The sequence below is a fragment of the Vulpes vulpes genome, chromosome 3, assembly GCF_048418805.1.
Source record: "Vulpes vulpes isolate BD-2025 chromosome 3, VulVul3, whole genome shotgun sequence".
In the NCBI taxonomy this organism is placed as follows: domain Eukaryota; kingdom Metazoa; phylum Chordata; class Mammalia; order Carnivora; family Canidae; genus Vulpes; species Vulpes vulpes.
Window position 1 is genome coordinate 113,131,828 of NC_132782.1, and position 13,062 is coordinate 113,144,889.

At 57.2% G+C, this 13,062-nt stretch overlaps 2 protein-coding genes across 2 annotated transcripts; both read right to left on the bottom strand.

Moving 5' to 3' along the window:
• Positions 1 to 1,112: 1,112 nt before the first annotated feature.
• LOC140598324 (large ribosomal subunit protein eL21-like) lies at positions 1,113 to 3,777 on the bottom strand. The gene has a single exon (XM_072753955.1). It carries the CDS (start codon positions 1,631 to 1,633, stop codon positions 1,151 to 1,153), a length of 483 nt encoding a protein of 160 aa, XP_072610056.1. The 5' UTR covers positions 1,634 to 3,777; the 3' UTR covers positions 1,113 to 1,150.
• MMP25 (matrix metallopeptidase 25) lies at positions 1,113 to 12,791 on the bottom strand. Its single transcript, XM_072753954.1, has 10 exons — positions 11,979 to 12,791; positions 11,487 to 11,619; positions 9,913 to 10,054; positions 9,543 to 9,835; positions 5,081 to 5,257; positions 4,915 to 4,999; positions 4,643 to 4,725; positions 4,258 to 4,410; positions 3,922 to 4,179; positions 1,113 to 3,816 (listed from the first exon to the last, which is right to left on the bottom strand). The coding sequence occupies exons 1-10, from the start codon at positions 12,066 to 12,068 to the stop codon at positions 3,545 to 3,547; spliced, it is 1,686 nt and encodes a 561-aa protein (XP_072610055.1). The 5' UTR covers positions 12,069 to 12,791; the 3' UTR covers positions 1,113 to 3,544.
• Positions 12,792 to 13,062: the final 271 nt, after the last annotated feature.

A 13,062-nucleotide genomic window follows, 5' to 3' on the forward strand; every position in this document is an offset into this window, starting at 1 on the left:
TATCTTCTTACTATGAAATTGTAAGCGTATTTTATATATTCTGGATACAAGTCTCTTGTCCAGAATATCCAAGATATGCCATTTGCAAACAAATTCTCCCATTTTGTGGGTGGTCTTTTTTTTTTTTTTTTATGGTGCTCTCTGAAGCACAATTTTTTTTTTAATTTTTTTTAATTATTTATTTATGATAGTCACAGAGAGAGAGAGAGAGAGAGGCAGAGACATAGGCAGAGGGAGAAGCAGGCTCCATGCACCGGGAGCCCGATGTGGGACTCGATCCCGGGTCTCCAGGATCGCGCCCTGGGCCAAAGTCAGGCGCCAAACCGCTGCGCCACCCAGGGATCCCCAAGCACAATTTTTTTTTAAGTGGGAACAGGTATAAGGACTTTATTCTACTATCCCAAATCAGAAATAATTTTTCTCCTGATTCCGAACACTTTCATTCCTCTCCTTAAAATACTCTTATCAGGGAAGTTTCACCTGTGACGCTCAAGATGAAATGAAAATCAGGAATTCAGCAACTTAAAGTGTAGGTATTTCAGGCAAAGGAAAGTGCTAAGAAATTGGAGTAAGAAAGAACACCTCCAAAAAAAAAAGAACACCTCCAAGAAAACAAAGTTTTCCTAAGGGCTAAAGCACCGTATAGGAAAATTGTGACAGGAAATGACAGGGAAAACAATTTGGTAGGAACCAGACCGAGTGCTTTAAACAATCTATTTTTAAATAGTTGACTTCAAAGGCAACTTCTTTATCCTCAAAACACAGCTATTTAAGACAGGATACAATTACAAGCACTCGTAGCTTCCCTGAACTTAAATGTAATGAATGTGATAGATAACCTTTCATGTGTTTAAAATCTTTTTCCCTTAGGGATTTAAAGGGATTATTTCCCAACTACCATAAATATTTTCAAAGTAATACCTGGCAGTTTTCTAACCAAATAGGTATACTCTCTTGTACAATAAACCACTTCACACCTTTCAGCAAGAAAAAAAAAGCCACTAAATTTGAATAAAAACATCACCCAACGAATTAGAACACAAAGTTTGCTTTAAATTTTTTTTTTAAGTGAAAGGACACCAACCACACTCCTACTCAATTAAGAGAAACACTTTTACAATCCTGAGGTCTTTTATTTTCTTTACATTTATCATGCCATGAATTCATAGGGAATGGGTTCCAGCAGTTCAGGCTCCTTTCCATTGGTTCTCACAAAATGTGCTTCTCTGGGTGGGGCAGGCTGGTGCTTTAGTTGGACCCAAGTACCTTCCTCTTTGGTTTCCTTCTTTTTCTGATCATTTTCCTTCACACACTTCAGGAAGCTATCTCGGCTCTTTGGGTGTTTAATATGCTCAATGTGGACATTAATTCTCTTGGCAAGAATCTTGCCCTTAACTCGTTTGTTTACAACAATGCCAACGGCATGCTGAGTAACATTGTAGACTCTTCCAGTTTTGCCATGGTAACATTTGTGGGGCATTCTTTTTTGAACAGTGCCCATTCCCTTGATGTCCACAATATCACCTTTCTTATAGATTCGCATGTATGCGGCCAAAGGAACAACTCCATCTTTTCTAAAAGGCCTAGAGAACATATAGTGGGTACCTCTCCTCTTTCCCTTTGTGTTGGTCATTTTGGCAAATTACTGAAAGATGGCGGTTCCGCTGAAGCACAAATGTTTTACACTTTGATTATGGAACCATACCACTTAAAAAATAAAATTAATCAGTTTGACATGGCATTTGTCTGTAGTATACTTAATATATTTTTAAAGGCTGGAGAAGAAATTGCATGGAGCAATGATAGTGGACACAGATTTCACATTGGATGCTCCTCGTCTGTGCTCTCCCAGCCAACTTTTGGGTTCCTCTCGCTGCTTCATTCTTTTTTTTTAAAAAAAGATTTTACTTATTTATTTATTTGAGAAAGAGAGAGAGAGACTAAGAATAAGCACGGGGAATGGGAGAGGGAGAGGGAGAAGCAGGCTCCTGCTGAGCAGGGGGCCTACAACGTGGGGCTGGATCCCAGGACCCCGGGATCATGACGTGAGCTGAAGGCAGATGCCCAACTAACTGAGCCATGCAGGCGCCCTACTCTCTGCTTCCTTCTGCCACACATTCTCTCTCCATCTGCCACCCCATTGCCCATCAACTCTGAACCCCAAGTTCCTCTACAAAACAGCAATTTGGGTCTGTCAAGTTCCTGCTGCCAGACTCAACCCAGGTCCATCTGTGCTCAGAAGTAATGAAAGGCTTTCTCTCCAATTATTTTCATTGTCCTCCCGTGTGGGGTTCATAAGCTTTTAAAACAAAAGTTTCCTCCTCCACATATTTTGAAAGGATCCCGACAGAGGCCCAGATTTCTGGTTTTCTGGTCGCTTACAATTCCCAGGTGATGCACTGGTTGAAGACCCCTGGTACTGTTCAGCTTCTTGTGACCAATGGCAGGCAGCCCCTGCCCCACGCAGCCCTATGGGCTGGATGGAAACCCAAGAAGTCCTCGCTAAGTGGCTCCACCCTGCTCAACCAGGGCCATCAGCTTGACCCTACCAAGAAAGTGAAGAGGTTGGCCCCTGGGAGGGAGACCCGGCAGAGACACAGGGAAATCACAACACTGGGATGACAGCTGCTGTCCCAGATCCCTTACACATCAGGGCCACCCAGCCCCCAAGCTTACTAAAATGCAGACTCCTGGCCCCACCATCAGAGGAATTCAGGGTAAGGGCATGGGGTCTGCATTTTTTAATTCCCTAGGTGATTCTGATGTGGATTATTCCAGAAGTATTGTTCCAGAGGCACTAATTGAGATACTGGATTCTGTGGAGGAGGTGGGTGAGGGTGCTAAGGAAGCAGTGGCCCTGGATTGAGGGGAACTGAGTCCACTGGCTTCCCAGCGCACTGAGCTGAGGAGTCTGGGAGCTGTCCTTGAGGGAGGTGGCCGACACTCCAGGTGATGGTATTGAGAGGATCTGAGGGATCGGAGGGGGTTCTGTCAAATGGGGACAGTTCTGGGTACAGAAAGGAGGTCCTGAGGCTCAGGTTGTGGAGGGCCATCCGGGTGGCCACTGATGTCACCCAAGAGGTGGGCGCTCAGGGGCAGTTCCAGGGCTGGGTCTGGAGTCCCCATCCGTGCCGCATTGGGGGACGTCGCGGCTGTGGCACAGGGTAGGGCAGTCCTGGGAACCCCGGAGCAGCGGGTGGAGACCTTCAGGCCATCCCTCCAGAGCTGAAGCGCGCCCACCGCTCCTGCGAGGAGCTGTCGCCAGGTGGGTGCTGAGGGACGTCCCTCGAGCTCCGAGAAGCACCAGCTCTTCCGGGAAAGGGAGCGTCCTGCTGCAGAAGCGCGGGCGGGGGTGGGGAGTGGGGCGGGGGGAGGCCGGGCGGAGCAGGTGACCGGTCCAGGCTACAGGCCAGCCGTTTGTCCCGTCCCCGTCCCCGGGGCTCAGCTCCCAGCTGCCCGCCCGCCGGTGGAACAGAGGATGCGCCTCCGCGGCCATTCAGGACCCCCCCCCGGGCCCCCAGACCCGCGGAGGAGCCGGTCCCTCTCAAACGGAGGCGACGCCACCCAGCAGCAGGGCCAGAAGGGACACCTCGAAGGACAGCGACGGCCGCCCTGAGGCCTGATTGATCTCGCAGTGGCAATCGCAGGTCCCGGGGGCCAGGGTCCCCCTGGGGGGCCTGGGGGCGCGTGGGTCGGCGCTGGCGGCCGGGCAGTCCAGCCACTTGGGGCCCATGGGCTGCGGGGAGTCGGGCTCGGCCTTGACGCTGCCCTTGGGAAAGCGCCAGTAGTGGGCGCCCTTGAAGAAGTAGGTGTCACCTGCGGGGGAGGGAGGCGCACGTCCGGCCGGTCCAGGCCATCTCCCCTGACTCCCCCCCCCCCCCGCGGCCCCCGGGCCCGGGCGCTCCGCGCGCACTGCCGCACCTGTGTTGCTCACGGTGACGTCGTCCGGGGCGTGAGGCGCCCCTTCCCAAAGACTCAGGTCGCGGGGGTAGCCGGGGTCCGCGCGCGCCGCCGCCTCGTCGTAGCGCCAGTAGCGCCGGCCCCGGATCAGGTAGGTCTTCCCGTTCAGCGGCCACGAGAACACGGCGTCCACCTCCTCCCCCGCCGGCAGCCCGAGAGCCGTGAGCGGCCGCGGGGCGCCCTCCAGCTGCCGGTCCCGGAACACCCAGAACCGGGGGCCTGAGGGGCCGGGCAGGTCAGCAGGTGGGCCCCCACCCCCACCCCGCGGCCCCCCGGCCGCGCCCCTCGCGCACTCACCGCTGAACAGGAGGATGCGGCCGTCGGGGTGCCGGGCGTAGGCGGCCTGCACGACGTCCACCGCCGCGGGCAGTCCCTCCCAGAAGCGGTGCAGCCGCGCCGGCCGGGGGGACACCAGCTGCCCCGAGGGCTGCAGGCGCCAGAACCAGGGCCCTGCGGCGGAACGGGGCGGGCGGGCGCGTCAGGCGGCGGCGAGAGCGCGTCCCGCTCCCCGGGGTGAGGACGTCCGTCTGGGTTCCAAGGGTGCGGCGGCTCCGCCTTTTTTTTTTTTTTTTTTTTTTTTAATAGCACTGAAAGTCCAGGGAAACCCCGCAGGCTTGGTGGGTCATCCTAAGGGGGTAGGAAGCCAACTCTATGGGGTCAAGGGAGATCTGAAGCGACTCACCTTTGAAGAAGAAGATTTCGCCACGGATGTTAGCGATAGCGTCAAAATCGCCATCACACCGGTCCGGGATGGGAAGAGAGGGACTACAAAGGAAAGGACGGTTGAGCAGAGCCGGGTCGGGGCTGCCAGTCTTTTTGCTGAACCGTTAGGACAGTCCTATGAGGTAGGGACTCTCACCACCCCATCCTACCAAGGAGCACACTGAGGTTAGGGACTTCACCCCCCACCCCCCACCCCCACCCCCGGGGTCAGACAGCTGGAGAGGGACTCACCTGTCCGGGGGCAGGGCGGGGGGTGGGGGAGGAGGAGCCAGGGGTTTCCTTGTGGGCTTATCATATGGGGTCTGGGGCACTTTCCCTGTGGAGAGAGTCAGAGAGGCGTGAGTTCCCTGACCCTGCTGCAGAGGACCCGAGGCAAACCACCCGCCCCAGTCCCTACCATAGAGCTGCTGCAGGCCTTCGCGGTCGTCCTGGGACAGGCGGTACTCGTGGGGGTCACCCACCGGGCCCTGGTAAAAGGGCCTCATGATTGAGTTGGGTGCTGAGGAGTGGCCCAGGCCCAGGGCGTGGCCAAACTCATGAACAGCCACAGCAAACAGGTCAATCCCCTCACCATCTGGGGAAGGAGGGAGATCGGGCTAGAGCTGTGCCCTTCCCAGACACCAGGGAAGAAGGCAGCCAGGAAGCATCTGACGTGGGGCCTGCTGGTAGAGCGAACAACCAGGAGACCCTCCAGGGATGGCTAAACCCAGACCCTTCCATGAGCCATTTTGTTCCCCCTGTGTTCATTCATTTATTGGGTAGATTTTTTCGAGTAGCTTTGTTGGCAGTTCTGGACACTGGGATAAGGTCTGAAGAGGCCCACAGAAGGGGGCAGGGAGGGGGCAGGAGGAGGACAGAGGAAGGGGCAACCTCCTGATGTGGCGCTGGCTGCCAGGCAGGGGAGCCTGTGCACACAGAAACCCTCTAGGGGAAGCAGGAACCCCGGGGTGCGTGCATCTCTCTGGAGGAGGCCCTAGCCCTTGGAGTCTCCCTCCTCCCGGCTCCAGTCTGTGCTCAGAACTCCCGAGGAGTGTTGCTCAGTCTCCTGGGCCTCAGTTCCCAAGACCTTGCTCCCACCCTCATGATGCTCCCCTGCTCTTCCCATGAGCACCTCTGCAGTGCCCTGTCCCCTCAGCCCTCTGTGACCCTCCCCCATCTACCCGTACCCACCGCCTCCACCCCTCCCTGGCCTCCCTGAGGTCCTCTGATGCCTCCCTGCCTCCGCAGCTTCATCCACCTCCTCAGGCAGGCACTCTCAGACCACAGCCGGCTGGCCCTGGCGGCCAGCCTCCTTCCCAGCCTCTGGCCACAGCCTCTTCCTTGGGGACCCAGCCTGGGCGCCAGGAGTGAGCCTCTTCACGCTCCCAGTTGTTGGCCCAGTCCCAGCTCCTCATCGATCCACCTGCCAGCTCCCACTCGCACTGCTGAGAGGCCAAGAGACCAAGGCAGCAAGACGGGCCAGCGGCCGCCCAAGGAAACACCATTTCCACAGATGTGATCTCCTGCAGGGAAATCTCTAACTCGGCCAGCAGTGTGGAAAGTGGGTTTATTGGGAGCGACCTGGTGATCCGAAATGCAAATTTCTCTCAGCCCTAAGGGCCGCTGGATGGGAGTATAAGAGACACACGTGAGTGAGTCTTAGGAAAGGTAGCAAGTTCTTGCCCTCATTCACCTCTCATAAAACCTCCCGTCTGTCCTCATCTGACAGGTGGGAAACTGAGGCACAGGGAGATCAAATGAAATGACGGGCTAGCCAGGTACTCTGGCTGGATCATCTTGCCTTTCAGCAGCAATTTCAGATGATCTTGGCAACTGTAGTGATGAATTTCTGCGTGGACTGTGGGTTCCTTATTGCCCTGAATGCTTTTTCTGAGAGGCTGGAGGAAGCTCAGTGTCTACATCAGGTAGGTCTCTTTCATCTCTCACCCTCCCTCCCTGCTTTGCCTCTCCTTTGGCCACACCATTCCTTGCAGCCTTCTTGTACTTTGTAGCTGGGAAAGCACAGCTGCAGCCCCTGCCCACGAGAGCTTCCCTGGGGGCCAGTCTTCGGGGGTCCTTGATACCTCCTGTCCGCTCCTTTGCCCTCTCTATGGGTCTCAATTTCAGGCCCACAGCTGCTCAAGCTGCTCCCCAGCTCTGCCCCTCAACTCTTAGATAACAGATGCTGACAAATCTATTTCCTATTTCATCAAGACAGGCCATGCGATGCAATCTGTAACTTCCTGTGTGCCTGGGCAGATAGGGCCACCTCCCCCAAGCTCACCTCCTGCCTCCTCCCCTTCCTGCCCTGTGCAAGGACCCTGCTTCACTTACCTCAAGGACAAGGAGGCCCCATCCATCCATCCATCTGTCCATCCATCTATCCTTCTGTCCATCCATCTATCCATGCATGAATCCATTCATCCATCCCCCATTCTCTTTCTTTCTGTTCTCACCCAGCATCACCAAGGGTTCACTTCTCCCTCATCCTAAGACACCCCAGTACCTATCTGCCCCCATCCACAGCCCTCTCCTTCCCTAGTTGAGTTCTGTGGTCAGCAGTCTAAACCCAGTCTTCACTTCCTCAGTCCCTCTCATGCCTAATCTTGCTGCAGTCGGGACTCCTCCTCAACCTGCCAAGTCTGTAGGCACCAAAGTCACTTTGTCCCCAGATGACCCAGTCCAGGCCTATGTTACCTACTGGAATGGTTTGCCACCCTGCCCACTGCCCCCTGCTTGCCTCTTCAGTCTTGTTCTTGATCACCGTGGGCCTGTTCTTTCTCCATTTCCTTTGATTCCTCCTTTCCTTCTACCCTCTCCTTAACCGTGGGGCTCTCCACAGCTCCGTACCTGACCTTCACATCCTACATTGTCCTCCCAGAACCTTGCCAACCGCCCTGTGTGCCCCCAGGTCTGGCTCCTAGCAGCCGGGGGAAAGCGGAGTGCTACCACATGCGGGGCCCTGTGCTAACAGCTGTGGGTGAATTACTTCTCTAACCCGCAAGTACTGCCTGCAGGTACTGTTATAATTCCCATTTCCCAGACCAGGAAACTGAGTGCATGGAGGTCAAGTAACTTAAACCGGTAGCGAGCAGAGGAGCCCTGACTTGAGTAGTGCTTCAAGGCGGTGCTTCAGTGCTGCAATACAGCCTTGCGGGGCCTGCCTGCCATCCCCTGGCTGCTCCCTTCCCCAGAAAACGGCTCTTCCCCCCTGGCCAGTCTCCCCGCAGCCACAGGCGGATGGCAGAGTAGGATGGCTGAGTAGCTGGAAGAGTGGACCCCTCACTGTTTACGCTCCCCGCTGGAGCTGGGTCCGGCTCCTCTCAGCTGAGACCGCAGCATCCTGACTTGGCTTCATTTCCCAGCCTGCTCTTGCTTCCCGTTCCCCAGAGAACATACCCTGAGAAACCGCTTGCACAAGAATTTTCATCTCGAGCTCCACTTATGGGGAACCTGACCTAAGTCAGAGAAGTCCCAGTTCTGGGGCAAGACATTCAACCATTAATGCACTGCCCACACTCAACGGCCCACAAGCACTGCAGACATAGAGCCAAACTGAACTCACCTCTGCCTTCCCAGAGGATCTTCCTCCTCCAGGGGCCCCAAGTCAGAAATGTAGCCATCACCCCTTCCTCCCCATCCCCTCTGCCCCCAGGATCCAGTCAGATCCCAAGCTTTGCCCAGCCTGACTAAACTGCCCCCTGACCCCCATCACCCAACATCATCTCTATCCAGGACCCTGTATCAACCTCCCGCCTCCTTCCCCCTATCTTGCCCCCCCTCCACCCCCCCCACCCTCCCACCCCCCACTGTGGCCAGTGGTATCTCCACAATGCAGAACCTTCCATGGCTCCCATTCCCTTCCCCCACCCTGCCCCAGTCTGTCCCCGTGCTGGCAAGGCCCTCTGTGTTGTGAGACCCACCGTCCATCCTCAGTCTTCCTCCTGACACTGTATTTCAGCCTTCCAGCCCCAGATGCCCCCTGTGCTCCTACCCCTGATGACTCTGGACTCAGCGAGCTCATTGGCTTGCACTTTTCTCTGTGTCCTCCCCGTGGCTCCATGTACTCCAGCAGAGCAAGACCTCATGCATTACTCAGTCCTCAGTATACACATGGGGGATAAGCAAAGCCACCACATTTAGAAAACCCCATCAAGTCAAAGGCTTTGGGTACACCTCTGCTCTGAGTACCACAGACCAAAGGACTTCCTCTGCTAGGATTCCCCGCAGTTATGTCACTGTGTGTAGCAACTGCTGGTTGCTCTTCTGACTCAGCTGCTAAAAGAAGCTGTTTTCCCCTCTTAAAGTGCTCAGCTCAGAGCTGGATGAGCCTCGGGGATGGGTAATTTTCTGTGCCAACTTAGCCACACTATGGTGTCCAGTTGTTTAGCCAAACACCAGTCTAGATGTTGTTGTGTAGGTTATTTTGTAGATGTGATTAACATCTACAATCAGTTGACTGTAAGCAAAGCAGATCATGCTCCATGGTGGGTAGGCCTTGTCTAATCAGTTGAAGGCCTTAAGAACCAAACCTAAGGTTTCCAGAGAAAAAGGAATTCTGCTTCAAGACTGCAACACAGAAATAATGCCTGAGTTTCCAGCCAGCCGGCTTGCCCTGAAGATGTCAGACTCAGGACTGCAACATCAACTCTCACTTGAATTTCCAGCCTGCAGGCCTGTCCCGTATATTTAAGGTTTACCAGTCTCCACAACCCTGTGAGCCAATTCCTCAAAATAAATCACTTACATACATCCTACTGGTTCTGTTTCCCTGGAGAAGCCCAACTGATACAGCCTCCATCGATACGAGTGACTTAAACCAAATTCATAAGGGCAGACAGGCCAGGGGAGAGGACCTCTCCAAACAGGGGAGACTGTACCTTTTGACCTGTAAGTCCAGGTCTCCTCATCATCGAAGTGAGTGTCCCCAGAGATGGGGTGTTCCCCGGGGAAGAAGGCATGGGCTAGGGTACCTCCCTGCCCGTCGAAGGGGTAACTGTCCTGGTGGTATGCCCGGACAAAGTCTATGAGGATGTCGGGCTCTGTTGGGGCCTGAGAAACCAGCTCCTGGAATTTGAGGCCTGACTCAACGCCCCACGTGGTCAGGGCGTGGTGCATGAGGGTCCGCACGGTTTCCTGGGTCAGTGCTGAACTCTGGGGAAAAGAGCGTACCCTGGGGAGACAGAAGGCATTTGTTCCAGGCGGGTCCAGCAGGCAGGCGGGGGTGGGGGGGTGGGCATTGGGACCTACCTCCACGTCAGGGTTCGCTTCCTCCACATGCTGCCGCTCAGAGCATACCGCCGGCGGCGGCGGCGCCTGACCAGCTCTGCCACCCCCAGCACATCAGGCAGGGAGCAGCGGGGCTTCTGCATGGTGGCCATCGTTGCTGAGTCTGTGGGAGAGGTCATGGGGATAGGGGATCAGTGGTAAGCCAACCTGCCCTAGTCGTGGTGCCGGCTGGCTTCCTACACAGACAAACAGGCTCAGTGAGGTTAAAAAAACTTGTGCAGGAAGGGCCCCCCAGCTTGGCTTTGAACACAGGCTGTCCAGTTCTGTGAGCTCATACCAAACCATGACCCTGCTCTTCGGGGCAGCGTCACCCTCTTCACCTGGCCCTGGATGAACTGGCTGCTTCCCTGTGGTGCTCAGGTTTGGGGTCTGGGGGTCCTGCTTCCCTGAGCTGTGGTGATTAGACTCTGGAGAAAGGGGCCACGGGGGTGCAGTGCAGACTCCTCTCATTGAGGCTGGAGCCTCCATGGGAGGTTGCCTGCCCATACCTCACACCGTGGAGCCCTAATCCTCACCACATCCTAAATCCAAAGTCTCCAGGCTGGCTGGGTCTCTGGTTTCCCAGGTTAGGTCGGCCTGTAATCCCCCTTCCTAGGTCAGCTCCATTCCCAGCTGTCCCCTCATCTTCAAATGAAGGTCAAACCTCACCTCGTTGGTTGAGGTGACAAAGAGTACTGGAGCACATGCAGATGCCAGACACTACTCGGCAGTGGACAGGACAGAGAAAGGTCCCTCCTCCCTTGTAGCTGGCCACCATCCCCCCAACTCTCTCTTCTTCTTCATTAACCAAACAGATGAGCCTCTCAGATCTACCTCCAAAATATGCACCCTGGATTCAACTGCCTCCTTCTTGGTCATCATTCCCACCCTCCATTCATCAGCAACCATAGGAAGCTTACAACTGTAAATCCAACCCAATTGCCTCCTCCTTCAAACCCTCTGGTGGTTTCTTATCATGCTTTTAATCAAAACCAAACACCTTTCAAGCATCACCCCCCTATCCCCCATCAGGCTCTTGCTTTTCAATCCACGTCTCAATACAGGAACACCAGCTTGTGCTGACCACGGGGCCTTTGCATTTGCCTGGGACACTCTTTTCCTACATCTTCCCAAGGCTGGCTTCCTCCTTTTTGTGTCCTATGAGTTCTTTGTGTCATATGAACTCCTCTCAACCCATGACACCCTTCAGAGACATCTGCCCTGATTAACATTTTATTTTCCTCAAAACATGAATCACTATCTGAAATTATCTTGCATATTTCTGTTCTTGATCTGTGTGTGTGTGTCCATGAGAGCAGGGGCCTTTTCTGCTTTGTTCATCACTACACCAGCAGAGCCTGAAATGGCCTTACAAGTAAGAGATTCTTAGTTAATATTTATTGAAAAAGGAATGCTTGAGAACCTGCTGCATTGGGCCCCAAAATCAGCATTTCCTAGCCCCTGTGATTCAGGTGATGCTGAGGTTTAGAAACCTCCAGCTAATGGTCAGGCTGGGAGCAGAAGCAGGGCTGGGGAGAGGGCGGGGGTCTACCTACCCAGGACACCCGTCTCAGGCAGCCCGGCAAACCTCTGCATGACCTTGATAGCATCCCGCAGCTTTGCAGGGCTCTGCAGCTGGGCTTGGGCAGGGTGGGGTGGCGGCAGATAGCCATAGCGGGTCAGCCAGTCCTAGGCCACAGAGGGATTGGGGAAGCCGGTTGAGTGGGGTGACCCTTCCCACCCCCATCCAGGAAGCCCCACCTCCCGCCAGGCACCCAGGCATCCGGAGCCCAGGGGGCCCTGCTCCGGTGATTGCCTGCTGCCTCTCAGTCTGGCCTCTCCAGCCCTGGGTTTTGTCCCGACCCAACAGTCCTGTGCTCTACCTCCCCGCCCCTGCGCCTCTACAGATCTTCCAATCCCGGGCCCCAGCCTGATGGGTCCAAGAATCTGGGTCCCCAGGCCGCAACCCCAGTCCCTCTCCGGACATTTGAATCAGCAGTATCCCCGCCCCCCCGCAGACCCGGGAGCCCGCAGACCCCGGTACTCACCACTCCCAGGCTCACGTCCTGCGCCGAGGGCTCCCGGGCGCGCGCGGGCGGCGGCAGCACCGAGAGCAGCAGCGCCAGGAGCCGCAGCATGCCCGCGGGGCTCGGGGGCGCCGCTCTGGGGGCCGGGGACGGTTGAGGAGGCGCGGGGGGCGTGGAGCTGCAGCTCCCAGTGCGCGGCGGCCTCTGGGTCCCGGGCCGGCCCCGCCGGACCCCGCGCGCCGTGGGCGGCCCCTCCCTCCCGGGCGGGGCAGGGCTGCGGCACCGGATGAGCGGCGGGGCGCGGCGGGGCAGTGGCCCGGGCTTCGGACCCCCGCGAGCCGGGGGGAGCCGGCCGGCGGCCCGGGACCCCGAGAGCCCGGTCGCGGCGCTCCCGAGAGGAACCGCGGCCCGGCGCCCCCGCCCCCCGCGCGCCCGCCGCGCCCGCGAGTTTCTCTTCCCAGAAGCGGGTCCGCTGGGACTCCCCGCGGCCCCGCTCGGTTCTGCTTTCTCCGCACGCCTCGGCCGGGCCCGGGGGAGGGGAGGCTCCGGGGCGCCCCCGCCGCCCTGCCCCGAGCCCCCACGGCGGCCGGCCGGAGGCTGGGGCGCTCGCCTCCCCCGCGGGGTCCCGGGCCGCCTCCCCGCGCGCCCTGCCGGCGCCAGGCTGTGCGCGGTGCTGCGCCCCGGGGCTCCCCGCCCTCGTCCCCCGAGCCCGGGGTCGCGGGGGTCCCGGCCGCCCCGAGACCGCGCCGCCTCCCGCAGGTGCCGGGTGCGGCCCCCCAGGACCGGGCGCGGGGCGGGAGCGGCCTCCCGGGCAGGAGCGCAGCACGGAGGAGGGGTGACGCGCTGCACCCGGCGGAGCCTGGGGACCCGCGGAGCCACGGCCCGCCCCGCCGGGGAAGCCCCGGGCTGGAAGGCGGCGGGAGGAGGCCCGGGAGGGGAGGCTTCCGGGCGGGGGGCGACCTGCGTGTGAGCGCAATAGCTCGGTCTCTGGAGCCGGCAGCATGAGGCACTCTGTGTTTTAGACAAAATAAATAACGAGCGGGATTAGCGAGCTGGAGATACAAACTAAAACATTGAAATCCTGTATTCGTCGACGCCAGCTGCG

Excerpts from the sequence above, each read along its gene's own strand:
- LOC140598324 (XM_072753955.1), bottom strand. The coding sequence starts at position 1,633 with ATGACCAACACAAAGGGAAAGAGGAGAGGTACCCACTATATGTTCTCT.
- MMP25 (XM_072753954.1), bottom strand. The coding sequence starts at position 12,068 with ATGCTGCGGCTCCTGGCGCTGCTGCTCTCGGTGCTGCCGCCGCCCGCG. Across the intron at positions 5,000-5,080 it reads AGGCCTGCAGCAGCTCTATG|GGAAAGTGCCCCAGACCCCA; the intron begins GTAGGGACTGGG and ends CTCTCTCCACAG. Across the intron at positions 4,726-4,914 it reads CCCGCCCTGCCCCCGGACAG|TCCCTCTCTTCCCATCCCGG; the intron begins GTGAGTCCCTCT and ends TTTCCTTTGTAG.